Source organism: Acartia tonsa, chromosome 7, assembly GCF_053477335.1.
Source record: "Acartia tonsa isolate MP-2025a chromosome 7, ASM5347733v1, whole genome shotgun sequence".
Taxonomy (NCBI): Eukaryota; Metazoa; Arthropoda; class Copepoda; order Calanoida; family Acartiidae; genus Acartia; species Acartia tonsa.
The window spans coordinates 48745867-48760081 of record NC_137266.1 but is presented as its reverse complement, the minus strand read 5'-3'; the positions used below and the strand labels follow the sequence as shown (position 1 = coordinate 48760081).

The window sequence follows — 14215 nt, the reverse complement described above, 5'->3', positions numbered from 1 at the left end:
TCTCTCTAAACCTTCAGGTTTAATTACCGTTTGCAGCCATTAGAGTAGGATAAATCTGAACATAATTATGCTCAGGGTGTTTATTTAATTGTTGTAACTCTCAGGAATTAATGGATAGGACAATAAGTTTAATACTATTATATAAAAACAAAAATGTTGTTCGTTTGTTAGTTAAGATCTCGCTTATTATAAAACCTTTTGAGTTCTGAATTTTATGGAAGCTTTATATAGGTGCCGGAAAGGTTTCAGGCTTATTTTCTGCTCCAGCCTTCATGTTCGTATAAAGGGTCTCACAACAGCTTGTATTTCTCATATTTTTTTGGACATTCATATTTATTAAATATTATCTATAAATTATATTTAAGTATATTTAAATAATTTTATTTTATTCTAGGTGCCGTGTTGATTTCAAGAAATCCCCGACAAGATTCAAGAACGTCCAACTTACTGTTAAAGGTAAAATATTAGATTCCACTAGAATTCAACTACACCAATTTAAATCTATTTTAACCCGCGACCGTGGCTCATCCGACGTCAGGGAGGTGATAGGTTCAACAACGTGTCTTAAATAAAGTTGTTAAAATGGTTCCAACTGCTGCTATGTCAGGTGCGAGACATTAAAAGTTTAAGTAGAGGAAATGCCTTGGCCTAAAACAGGCGAAACTCATTAACATGAACAGCAGCCTTGTCCGTATGAGGTAATTGATAGATAACCATATCAAACCTTTAAATACACAACCTAACCTTAAAGTATGATAAAAAGGGCTAAGCTTTGAGTATATAACATATCTTAATTTTGTGAAAATCAGCTGCTGTTTTTACATCAAACCATCGCTAAACTAAGACTTTTTATTGCATGACTTTTATCATAAAGTACTGATTTACTTCTGCTATAAAGAAATATGCTTTTATTGAAATAGAATATAAAAGAAATGATAAAAGGTTGCAAAAATATTCTTCCTAAGATTAAGGAATATATGAAATTAAAAAATCAAGTTAAAAAATGCATTTAAGATTTTGCGGCTTAAAAGTGTTCTTGTAAAAAAGATAGAAAATAGTATTAGGTCTTCATACTCTAAATTCTAAATTCCTTTACAAATACCTTATTAATGCTTTGAAGGAATGTTTTTTAAAATGCACTTTTGGCAAGACCTTCGGATAAGACCCTTTAAGGAATATTATCCCTTTTATAGAAAGGTTTTATCAGGATTGTCTTTTGTTCGAGCCTGTTTTAAAGCCAGGACTATTTTGGAGATTTTTGGAGGTTCTAAATGTGCATAAATTCTATATTGTTAGTTTAAACATTATTATTTATCACTAAAAAAAATCCTGTACATTTTTCTGATAGCTGGGAATTGATATAATCTAGAGGTTTAAAGGGGTAAGACAAAAGCCGATAAATTAATGTATATCCCCAACTATGAAACACAAAATTACAACTTAGTGGTTGAAACGTTTGGACACTCAAGTTTATGAACTAACCAACCAAAATTAAATAAATTTCCCCAAAGTATTTAAGCCTACAAATAAGAAAACGTTATTTTAAACCTTTGGGGACTAGTGTAATAACTGCCCAGTGTCCTCTCCCTCCCTAGGTATGATCTAATTCTAATTTATATCTAAAATTTCGTCTGCCCTGCTTTGGAAATTTTACCTTTTCGTTTCAACGCCTTTGGATTAAAGAGGATTTTGGTCTTTTGAAATATGGTTTGCTTTATTTCCGCAACAGAGCTAAATATACATAGAGTGCTGAAAAAAATCAATAAAAGTATAGTTTTTCTTCTCAAATTTCTTCGCTAAGAATATGCTTATATTATTGCTCATATAAAAACTTAGATACTTTCATGAAAAAAAACCTGAATAAATGCAGTGTGTGTTTTTTAACAACAACAACAAAAGCATTGCTTGATTTAACCCTCTTACTATTTCAATTATCAATTTCTTATTTTCTCATTGGCTTAGGGAGTTTATTATGCCTCAAAATTTCTTTAAAAGTGCAAAATATCTTTTTCTATTTAAAAAACTACCAAAGTCAATGAAGAAACTAAGATATTGATTATTAATTTATGTTATAGGTAAGTGGGTTTAAGTATTGGATTATGATTATGCATTTAAGTGTTACTTAGGGGTTTGTTATTTCTAGATAAATCTTTTTCTTCTATTGCAAATTTTAGTATTATACACTGAAATAAAAATACTGTAAAGTTTTTTATGTTTCAGTTTAATTTTGGTTTAACTTTAGGTGCATAATTTATTTAATTTTTTGCTAAAGATCTTGTGTAGTATCAATTATGTAAAAGAATATATGGGACACGAGCTATATGTAACTCTCCCCACAGGGTAAGGACCCCATTAAATTGGGTCTTAGAATATCAACTAAAAGCGTCGGAAATTTAAACACAGCACGTCGCTCCAAAAGACCAGAAAGCATTTTGCTAGCAAACGAAAAATGTCCCCACCACTTGGACGAAGTAGTTGTCTGGGTTTATCAGAGTGCGAGGGGAAAATGAACTGTATATTACACTAGACCCAAAGTTGTATAATAATGTTTTCTTATTCGTTGGCTTAACAACTTTGGGGGCTTGATTTTTTAGTTTAGTGTTCAAACGTTTCAATCACTAACTTTAATCTACAGAAGGGTAATTTTATGTATATATATAATTATACATTTATGTTCAGTACCTCCGAATGAAGTCGAGTTTATGGATGAGAAAGGTATGCGAGTCCAGGGAGAAATTGGTCCATACATGGTTGGAGATACTTTGGTCATAACTTGTGATGTTCTTGGAGGTAAGTAATGGAGAAACTAGTCCCTAAATGCTTGGAGACACTTTGGTCATCACTTGTGATGTTCTTGGAGGTAAGTAATGGAGATATGGGTCACTACTTAGCTGGAGGTACTTTGGTCATCCCTTGTGATGTTCTTGGAGGTAAATAATGGAGAAATTGGTCCCTACATGGTTGGAGATACTTTGATCATCATCTTTTTTATAAGTGTAAAAATGTAAACATATCCTTAAATAGCATCTTCATTACAGTAACAAATTTACTTACAATTTTGTTTAGACTTATACTTTATTGTTTACTTATTCAGTATTGCCACTCTACGAGTGTTAATGTTTGTTTGTTCTTCTGTTTCAAAGCATCAATTTTAGGGATGTTATTATCCTTGTTTTTATGAACTTACTAAAAAACATAAACAATTCTTGCATGATTCCCAAACTGAAATTTGAACATGAGAAAATCTCTGTTATGAACCTCTAAGTTTCTAGGTTAATAAGGCATAACCCAAGTGCCTCTACGAGTTCCCATCAAACAGCATAAGAATATTTGGCAAAATTTTTAATCCTTATAATAAAGTAACAGGATGTCTATCTGTCTCCCCCTCCTCAAGTGCCCCTAGAGGTCTCTAGAGGCGTAGCCGATAGTAATCAATATAGCAACAAAATTACTGAAAAAAATATGCTTTTAATTAATAAATAAATAAAAAAAATAATTGAAATTGAACACCAGAGGTTAATAAGAAACATACAAATTCAGAAATTACCTCTTTATAAATCCTTTAAAAAGAATTAATATTAATTCTAACAAACTACTTTGTTTGATACGGTGTTCAACTAAATATTTTTTCTCTCAATAATTACTCAACAGAATTAAAAAGTAAGGTGTCAAATAAAAGATCTTACTATTTTTGTTCATAATGTCAATGTTCTTCTTTTTTTTTTGTTGCGTTTTAGTACCTTAAAACCAACTTACAAAATTAAAAAAAAAATTTAATTACTTCAAAAATAAGAGGTCTACAAAAAAAAACCTGATTGCATATCTAAATTCTATGGATCATTTTACATCCACTACTTACTAAGTTCACCGACTAGCTATTTAAAAAAAATTCCAAAAGTTAGTACACCTTCTTTGCTGAAATGTTGTAACACTGGATATCTCTAATGATTATCTACCAAGATGCAATATCTCTACAGAGAGAGATTCTAGATTCAATTAATTTCAAAATTCAAGTGAAAGTTGGACAGAAAGTGAAAGGATAGATAGATAGATAGATACAGGAATTTAAAGGGATAAGACAATGGCCGATAAATTGATGTACATTAGGGTGGGTCGATTTTGGACATTTTTTTTCTGAGGCCAAAGCGGGGATCTGCACTCAATTTATATAGATATAATACACCTCTGGATGATTTAAAATTTATCCTAAGTCTTAAAACCGCTGACGACCAGACATTCAATTGTATAGCTATTTGTAAATGGGAGTAAAAAATTTATTGAATCAGAACTATGGCTTTATGGTGCTCCCTGGAAATGCCTTGAGGAGCTGAGTCAGGAACTTTTGTCCGTTTCAAAAAATCTCGTTCCTAGCCTGAGAAAATCTAAAAAACCTCTACAAATTGGACAATTCTCAATAAACCTTAAAATTTTTTGGTTTTTTAGTGATTTCGAAGGCTAGGAACGAGATATTTTGAAACGGACAAAAGTTCCTGATTCAGCTCCTCAAGGCCTTTCCAGGGAGTACCATGAAGCCATAGTTCTGATTCCAAAAATTTTTTGAATGTCGTCTTTGCATACTAATAAGTAATGAATTATATTTTTAAGTGGTCGTGTTCTAAAACTCAATTTTTTAAAATTCTTTTTCGGTCAGAAATTTTTTTAAGGTTAATTTTATCTGTTGCATATCCCCGCTTTGTCTAATTCCGATATGAACCCACCCTAATGTACATCCCCAATTTGATACACAAAATTACTCCTTCTATAGATTACAATTAGTAGCTGAAACATTTGGACACTCAACTTAATGAAACATCCAATAAAGGACCTTAAGGTTGTTAAGCAAACGAATAAGAAAACATTATTGTAAAACTTTGGGAAGTATTATAATAAACAGACCCTTGTCCCCTTCCGTCCTGGAATAGATAGATTCTTAAAGAGAAAGTGTTTGTGTAGAAAAGGATAGTGAGATTTTAAATGTTTCAAATCTGAATTATCTAAACAATATATTTCACTTTAAAAAAAGGAATTTTGAAAAATATTAAAGATCTAAATAAATGACGTCATTGTCAATAACACATAACTTGTTGTCATTAAAAGTTAAAATTAGAAAGTTTAATTTATTTCTTGAAAAATGTCAAGTTAATTCAAAATCTATGTATGATATTAATAAAATACAGAATGTGATTAAAACTTTTTTTATTTTTGAAATTAGTATGAATGGTAGATTTATTTTTGTATTTATTTGAAAGCGGTATAGAAATAGAGAGAAAAATTAAATTCTTGATTTCAAACCAAAACTCATTGAACTATTTAAGCACTTATTAATCTTTGAAGCTTTGTGTAGTGTTCATAAGAAATGACGTCATACTGATGGCTGGCACTTTAAATGTTTACTGGTCTGACATTGGTAATTTAGTCTGTGTATTGGCCTATAATTGGTCACTTGTATAACATGACGTCATTTTTTTTATAGGCACTATAAAGATCTTCTTAATCTTAAAAATTAAAATTAGTTATACAAAAAAAAACAATTATTAAAATCTTTGATTATAACAATTATAATGACATGGAGATGGGAAAAAAGTTTTTTCTTCAATCAATTCGCCTATTCTTTTATTCCTGACTATATAAGTGAACTCTGTCACTCTCCCATCACAAATTTGAAATGATAAAGTTTAATTGGATTACTACGACTTTGTTCATTATTCAGGAAGGTAGTTTGTTTCCATAGAGAAATATGAATAGACATATAGTGATGTACTGTTTATAATTTAAAAAAAAACTAAAGTACCGATTAAAATTAAAATATTCTTTTTAAAGAAGACCGTTTAAAAGCATTTTTTTTACAATTATTAAGAAACAAAAAAGATATTTCAGAAAACAAAATAGAAAAAATATATAAGAATTCATAAAATAACGGTTGCGCCTCTATCACCTATGGGCTTTGCTCTGTATAAAAAGTGTCAAAAAGGGAAAATAAAATTAGCTTTAAACCATCAATATTCTTAAATCCTTATACTAAAGTAAAAGGATGTCTGTTTGTGTGTCTGTGTGTTTGTTTGTACCGAAGGATCTCGCTAACCGCTGAACCGATCGGGTTCTCCTTAACAGGGTAGCTTTTAATAGGTCCTGGGAAGGTTTATAATTATTTTGGGAGAGGGTACCACCACCCTCCAAAGAGAAATAATAATAAATCGAAATTTTTATTTTAAGTATAGAGACTCCTACGTAACATTGCGAGGTATCGTATAAAAAGACTCAACAAGACGCAACATATCGTAGAAACTTGAACTCTACCAAAAAAACAAACATTTAAAGTGCCACTAGAGGCTTCTAGGGGCGTAGCTGCTAGTCTAGATATAAAATATGATGGTGTCTTTGTGAAGCTTCCTTAGCTCAATATATCAAGCTTTAGAAAAAAACCTCACTACTTTATAGTACAGGATTGTTTGATTGATAGAGGATTAGAAAGAAAATTAAAGAGATAGTACGATATAAATGAAGATAGATAGAATGAGAAAGATTAGATCTAAGGTAAGTCATGTATAAAAAGTTGACAAAAAGAGAAGAATAATCAAATCCATGTTTCTTTAACTTTGCTTTAGATATATAAGGAAAAATTGATTAAAAGTACAAAATTTTCCTAAGATTTTATTATTTTTGAAAATGAGTAAAATTGTAGAAGATAAAAATAAGGAGAGAAAACAGGGAGGAGGAGAAAGAGGGGGGGGGGGGTGGGCTTGTTAAAATAGAAGCACTTAAAAGTTTCAGCCAATTCATCATCTATGATTCTTAGATCTTGTAAACCATCAAACAAAAACTTTTACCTACACAATATTACTCAATTAAAATCAGGAATATGGGAGTAATACTCTTTTTTATACTGGGATACAATTCAGAGAGGGAGGGGACATTGGACTCTAAATTGGTTCCATAATAGTTATGTCCAAACTTTTCAACTAATTTTGATCTATAAAAAGGGTTATTTTGTTTCGCCATTGGGGATGTATATCAAATTGTCGTCAATTATCTTATCCATTAAGATCACTAGGTAAAATTTGATGCCCTTTTTAGACATCCCTATAATCAAGAAACAGGGTGTCTGTTTATCTGATTGTTTGTACCAAAGTATCTCGCCAACAGCTGAACTGATATGGTTCTCCTTTACAGGGTTTTTATTTTTATAGATCCTGGGTAGGTTTATAACTATTTAGGGGAGGGTACACTAACTCCCAAAGAAAAATCAACCCAAGTTAAAATTTCCTACATCAAATAAAAATTAAATGTTTATTTAAAATAAAAAATTAATTTCCCAAACTTTTACCTTTTTTTAAAATCTATAATAAAAAAACTGGGTTATCGAATTCCCCCTCAACCCCCTCCTCAAGTGCCCCTAGAGTATAAGTAGTTAGTATTAGAATATTGTAAATGTACTTAATCTAATTGATTACAGATTTTAACATACTAGAAAAACCAGAAATAAAGAAAATATATCTTTTAGAGTTACTGTGCAACAAAAAATGAAGGAAAATATTAGTAAAAGCCAGAAGTAATAAAGAAAAATAGCCTCAGACATTTTCTCCAACTATTTGTTCACAATTATTGTGTACAGAAAGCGTGACGTAATTCTCTTCAAATATATATTCTAATAATTAAATACTATTGTATACAATGAATTTAAAACCAAACCCAATATTTTTAATAACACAGCTGCTGTATATGCGAACCTGCAGCCATTAACAGTTTTAGCTGTCATTTAGCTGTCTATATATTAATTATATTTTTTTTCTCTCAATTTTTGGCGCTTGTTGCTATTCTCAAACTTTGCTAATTAAACGGTCTTTTATTGCATGTAATATTAGCCCCTACGCCCCTAGAGGCTTCTTGGATAAGGGGGGGGGGGGGGGTTGGACCCTCAATATTCAATTTTGATATTTTAAATTTTCTTTTTACAAGTGGCGATTATTCTTGGGAAGGTGTAGGTACCCTTTAATGGACCTATAATTGCCTTAACTTTTATAAAGAGCCATATCAACTCAGCGTTGGGCTAGATCGTAGGCTACAAACAGACACCAGTCAATTAGTTTTATTTGTATTTATCTATGTATCTTTTAATTTAGGATGGCCCGAATCCTCAGCTGTATGGTATAAAAATGGAGAAAACATTGATACATCCTGGCAAGTTATCACACAGACTAAATCCAGGTGTAACACTTTGCTTCTGTCATTTTAAAGCGCTGGAAAGTGTAATGTGTACATTTCTCTTTAAAATATTATCATAATAAGTGGCTGTGTAGTTCAGCTAATTGTTTTTATTTGAAAATTTTGAATATTGGGGTAAAACCTTTTTTTGTGTTATAACGAAAGAGAAGTGGGCGAAAAGAAGTGGGTTGGTTGTAGGGAAATTTCCATTGAAATTGTTTGCCAGAATCCTGGTCCCTTGTCCCTGGACATACTAATTCTATCAGCAACTTATTGCAACTTGAAATTACTAAAAATTTGAATAATTTGTGGAAGTAAAACGGAATTTGGGATTTTTCCATTTGGAAGTGGGTATGGAAAATAAAAGAAATTAAGCTGCAATAAATATTTTAGTTTGAATTCTTTTTCTCGTATTTATTCGAATCCGGTGGATAGGAATCGGTTCTCATCCATACGAAAAAACTATGTCTAGCATCGTATTATATTCAGCTTTCTACGAATATAAAAATGTACAATTATGAGATTAAAACCAGTTTTTTTAGCCGGAGCCTTCGGCACCTCGGGGCTAAAAAAACTAGTTTTAATCTCATAATTGTACATTCTATATCCGCGGAAAGCCGTTTATAATACGATACGAGAAATAACTATTCTAGCATCTGGACCCTTGTTTCGGCATTTAGCTAAAAATAAATGTCATAACTTAATAGCAGTTTGATTATAATAAAGCATTTGATAAAGAAATATAAATCTTATTTATCTTTCCCTTATGGCTTCGAAACCAATCAGCCGAATAAAAAGCAGTTCACAACCATACTCAAAAACTCATGTACAGCATCGTATTACAGACAAATTTCCACAAATATCAAAATAAAAAATCATAGAATTAAAACCAGTTTTGTTAGACCGGACACAATTTGTTAAAAAAGCGGAAAGCTGTCTGAAATACCTAGCTATCTTTCTAACGAACCATCTATCTATCTATCTAGAAACACCCTAAAACTAGATGGCCTAACCCGAGCAGACCAGAGTAGCAAGCTAACATGTTCTGGTTCTAATAATAATCAAACTATTATATATCTAACTATCTATCTATATATATATTTATCTATCTATCTATCTAGAAACACTCTAAAACTGGATGGCCTAACCCGAGGTGACCAGGGCAGCAAGCTAACATGTTCTGGTTCTAATAATAATCAAACTATTATAAATCTATCTATCTATCTATCTATCTAACTATCTATATATCTAGAAACATCCTAAAACTGGATGGCCTAACCCGAGCAGACCAGAGTAGCAAGCTAACATGTTCTGGTTCTAATAATAATCAAACTATTATAAATCTATCTATCTATCTATCTATCTAACTATCTATCTATCTAGAAACACCCTAAAACTTGATAGCCTAACCCGAGGTGACCAGGGCAGCAAGCTAACATGTTCTGGTTCTAATAATAATCAAACTATTATATATCTAACTATCTATCTATCTAACTATCTACCTATCTAGGAACATCACTAAAACTGGATGGCCTAACCCGAGGTGACCAGGGCAGCAAGCTAACATGTTCTGGTTCTAATAATAATCAAACTATTATATATCTATTTATCTAACGATTTATCTATCTATAAATATCCTAAAACTAGATAGCCTAACCCGAGGTGACGAAGGTAGCAAGCTAACATGCTCTGGTTCTAATAACAATCAAACTATTATCTATATATCTATCTATCTATCTATCTATCTATCTATCTATCTATCTATCTATCTATCTATCTATCTATCTATCTATCTATCTATCTATCTATCTATCTATCTATCTATCTATCTATCTATCTATCTATCTATCTATCTATCTATATATCTATCTATCTATCTATCTATCTATCTATCTATCTATCTATCTATCTATCTATTTATCTATCTATCTAACTATCTATCTATATATCTTTTATCTATCTATCTATCTGGGAACACTCTAAAACTGGATAGCCTAACCCGAGGTGACCAGGGTAGCAAGCTAACATGTTCTGGTTCTAATAATAATCAAACTATTATATATCTAACTATCTATATATATATCTATTTATCTATCTATCTATCTAGAAACACTCTAAAACTGGATGGCCTAACCCGAGCAGACCAGGGTAGCAAGCTAACATGCTCTGGTTTCAATAATAATCAAACTATTATATATCTAACTATCTATCTAACTAACTTTCTAACTATCTATCTAACTTTCTATCTATCTATCTAACTTTCTATCTATCTATCTAACTATCTATCTATCTAGGAATACACTAAAACTGGATGGCCTAACCCGAGATGACCAGGGTAGCAAGCTAACATGTTCTGGTTCTAATAATAATCCAACTATTATATATCTAACTATCTATCTATCTATCTATCTATCTATCTATCTATCTATCTATCTATCTATCTATCTATCTATCTATCTATCTATCTATCTAACTATCTATCTATCTATCTATCTATCTATCTATCTATCTTTCTAACTATCTATCTATCTATCTGTCTAGGAATACTCTAAAACTGGATGGCCTAACCCGAAATGACCAGGGCAGCAAGCTAACATGTTCTGGTTCTAATAATAATCAAACAAGGCCAGTGGAAAAATCTCTCATAATTACAATGCTAGGTAAGAATTATTTTAATTATGACTTGAGATCAGAGTACTTTAATTTTTTTCAACTTAATTTTCTTTGTCTATTTAAGTTGTTTATGCATTTTATCTGGCATAACTGTGAATTGTTTAGCTGTTTTTTAAGGTAGACGGGGGGAATTTTTTGTAAGGATTTCTTACGCCAAGTAAATTATTATTCTCCAGTACACTTACTTGGTCCGTAAGTCTTATACATACATATTGATGTTTATTCTTAAAGCACTAAATTTCTGTTCTAGAAAGTTAACTTTATCCGTTTGCTCATCTTAAATTTGTTTTGCTTTGCTACTTATACAGTGTGTTTTTTTTATGAGAACTTTTTTGAAAGCAATTTTACCCCACTTATAGTTATCAGAATTTAATGATTACTTTTTCAACAAAAACTGTAATTTTTTTTGGTTGTTTCATAATTTCCATTAAAAAACGAAGAAAATAAGCCATTAATCATTAAATTCTGATAACTATAAGTGGGGTAAAATTGCTTTCAAAAACGTTCTCATAAAAAAAACACACTGTATATATTGTCATCCTTGTTTTTTATTTTTTTTGTCTAACTAACGTTATATGGATATTTTCTTTCTTGTTAAAGTATTAATTGTACCCCCATCCCAAGACAAATATGACACAAGTTAAAACAAACTTTGTGAAAGATACACAAAAAATGGGCACCAAAGTTTTCATTAAAAGATTCTTTTATTAAACAGTGAGGAACTTGAAAGAATTTCATTTTTTTTATCATTTTTTTATTATTCTTATTATTATTGAAATTGATTTAAAATTTTTAGTACAGTACAAATAATTATATTTATTCAACAAATAAACTATAATTAAAGATTAATTTGCTGATTTTATTCAATTTAAGAAAAAATGTTGATTTCTCACACAAGTATACATTAGATTATCGCATTTCATAACTCTTACTATATACACAATGAATATAAATATGATGACATTTAGATTTATTGCATAAATGCTCTATAAACATAGCATAACTGAATGTTTGATCAGGGATCTAAAGGAAAAAGACAATAACCTATAAATTGATGCATATCCCTAATTATGATACACATAATTACCCCTTCTGTAGATTATATACAAAATGATACACAAAATTAACCCTTTGGTTGATTATACCATGTGATTTAAACGTTGGGAAACTCAACTTAAGGAACCAACAAATCAAATTTCAATAAAATGTAAAACATTTTATAAAAAAATGAACCCTGCGAGGTTAGGGGCACAGCAGTTAGTAATTATCAAAGTCATTCAAATTAACATATTATATCAGTAGTGTTGCACAAATTTGAATATTTTAATTCATTAATTCAAAAACTTTATCCCAAATCTTAGTTCCATATTTCAATAATTGTAGCTACTCCAAAACTATATCCTTTGTATCACTAAAAGTTTTTTGCTCAGCATGAAATAATAACTTGCTCTTTATGTACAAAAATATCATAAAAAATTACTGAATTATTTTTTATTTGCATAAGAGTTGGGAAGTGAACCATCTTCCCTCACCCCAATTAAAAACACACCAATTCACTGACACATTACAAACTTTCCCGATTTTGTATTACTTTTGAGGAACATGATTCCAGTTACGTCATATTTTTCTTTCCCGAAAAAGGGAAGGGGGGAAGAAAATCTCTTCAAAAGAGATGGGGAAAACCCCCTTTTCTCCCGTCTCTTTTTTCTTCCCCCTTCCCTTTTTTTTCTTTCCCCCTTCCCTTTTTCGGGAATCATGTTCCTCAAAAGTAATACAAAATCGGGAAAGTTTGTAATGTGTCCAATTCACTTCCAGCTACTTTATTATAAGAAAAAACTAATTCAATTAATCTAGAAATTATTAAAAATTACAATGTTTATAATTTCATTTTTTTCTCTGCTCAAATTACCAGATAATGTACAATATTGTATATTAATATTTTAAATTTATTCAAAAACATTACACTTACATAAGTCAACTAAATCTATATGGCTATGTACTAATCACTTAATTTTTTTTTGGTGGGGGTAATTTTTTTAAGTGGGCCATTTCTCTTGGTAGGGTGGTGGTACCCTCCCCTAAAATTGTTGTAAACCTTCCCGGGACTTATAAGAAGCTACCCTGTTAAGGAGAATCCGATCGGTTCAGCGGTTAGCGAGATCCTTTGGTAAAGACAGGCCCACAGACATATAAACATACAAACAATCTTTTACTTTTGTAGTGGGTCTTACTTGAGATACTTGTAAAATAAGCAGAATGGCATTTTCGTGATCCTAAACGAGTGGACAGATTTTTATGAAATTAGTACCATTTTAAAGCGTTAATTTTTCTCTATTGATTTTTCTTTTATTTGAATTTTTAAGCCCACAAATGACGGATCTCGAGTTTTAATTATGAAACATTTGTACTTATTATATTCTGTTAAAATCTTGATAATCTTGTGATATCTCATATGAGGCCATATTTTTCCAAGAAATCGATATACATATAATGCTCCGCATTTATATGTATATTTGACCTTTCTATCATCTACGCGTGTAGGTTTTAGGCGATATTTAACTTATGTACTTTTGTAGAAGAGAGCTCCAGTTATCCAGGGATTTGGCATCCTCAATGCATCACGGAGATTTTCCATGCACAACTGAACGTGACTAAACGGGAAACTCAACATACACTCCGGCCTGCTGATATATCCTACGCAGACCTACGTGTATCCCTTGCCATCCCTGTATGATCAGAAACGCCCCCTCAATACTTCAATACTCTCTGTAATTTTCCTATATGTATATTGATATAATATGTATTCATTAATTTTGTGTAAACTATACTTGTCTATTGAAAAATACATTAGTTCCGCACAAACAGTTGTTAGTAGAGTATCAACTCCAATTTGTGGGCAGCTAATCATAGCTGCAATTAATTATCCAGAAACATATAAAATCCCCTGTGGGTACTTGCGTGTAGTATTCGTTATTTAACTTAGCGGAGACGTACAAACGAAGGGAACGAGTTGCTTCGCTCTTGGATCGCTTCAGCCACAACGTTACCATTCCAACGTGAAGTGCCGCCACACCGCTCGAGGCGGGCTTTAATAGTTTTAAAAAAGCTATCTATTACGTCCGATCTGCTACAGTCAAACTGGTGACAGCTGTGCTTGGATAAACCGCAGTGCTCAACAGGAGATTTACGAGGAAATTACCCAGAGGAACTACGGTAATTTCGGACGATCGTGTACATCCAGACGAGTTTTATGAGAACTGAGATCAGAAAGGACGAAAACCCCTGTGTTTGGAGACCAGTGTGGGACCATTCTGACGTCTGGGACATCAACTTGGTAAAT

The 14215-nt window shown here is 31.3% G+C and overlaps 1 protein-coding gene across 1 annotated transcript in view; it reads left to right on the top strand.

Annotated features, from left to right (window-relative positions):
- LOC145324594 (neogenin-like) overlaps positions 1-9438 on the top strand; it is a 92827-nt gene extending 83389 nt beyond the window's left edge. Inside the window, exons 7-10 of the mRNA XM_080167176.1 lie at positions 395-456; positions 2680-2790; positions 8121-8205; positions 9324-9438. Of these exons, the coding sequence (XP_080023302.1) occupies positions 395-456; positions 2680-2790; positions 8121-8205; positions 9324-9438 (373 nt within the window). The remainder of the gene's footprint in view (positions 1-394; positions 457-2679; positions 2791-8120; positions 8206-9323) is intronic.
- Positions 9439-14215: the final 4777 nt, after the last annotated feature.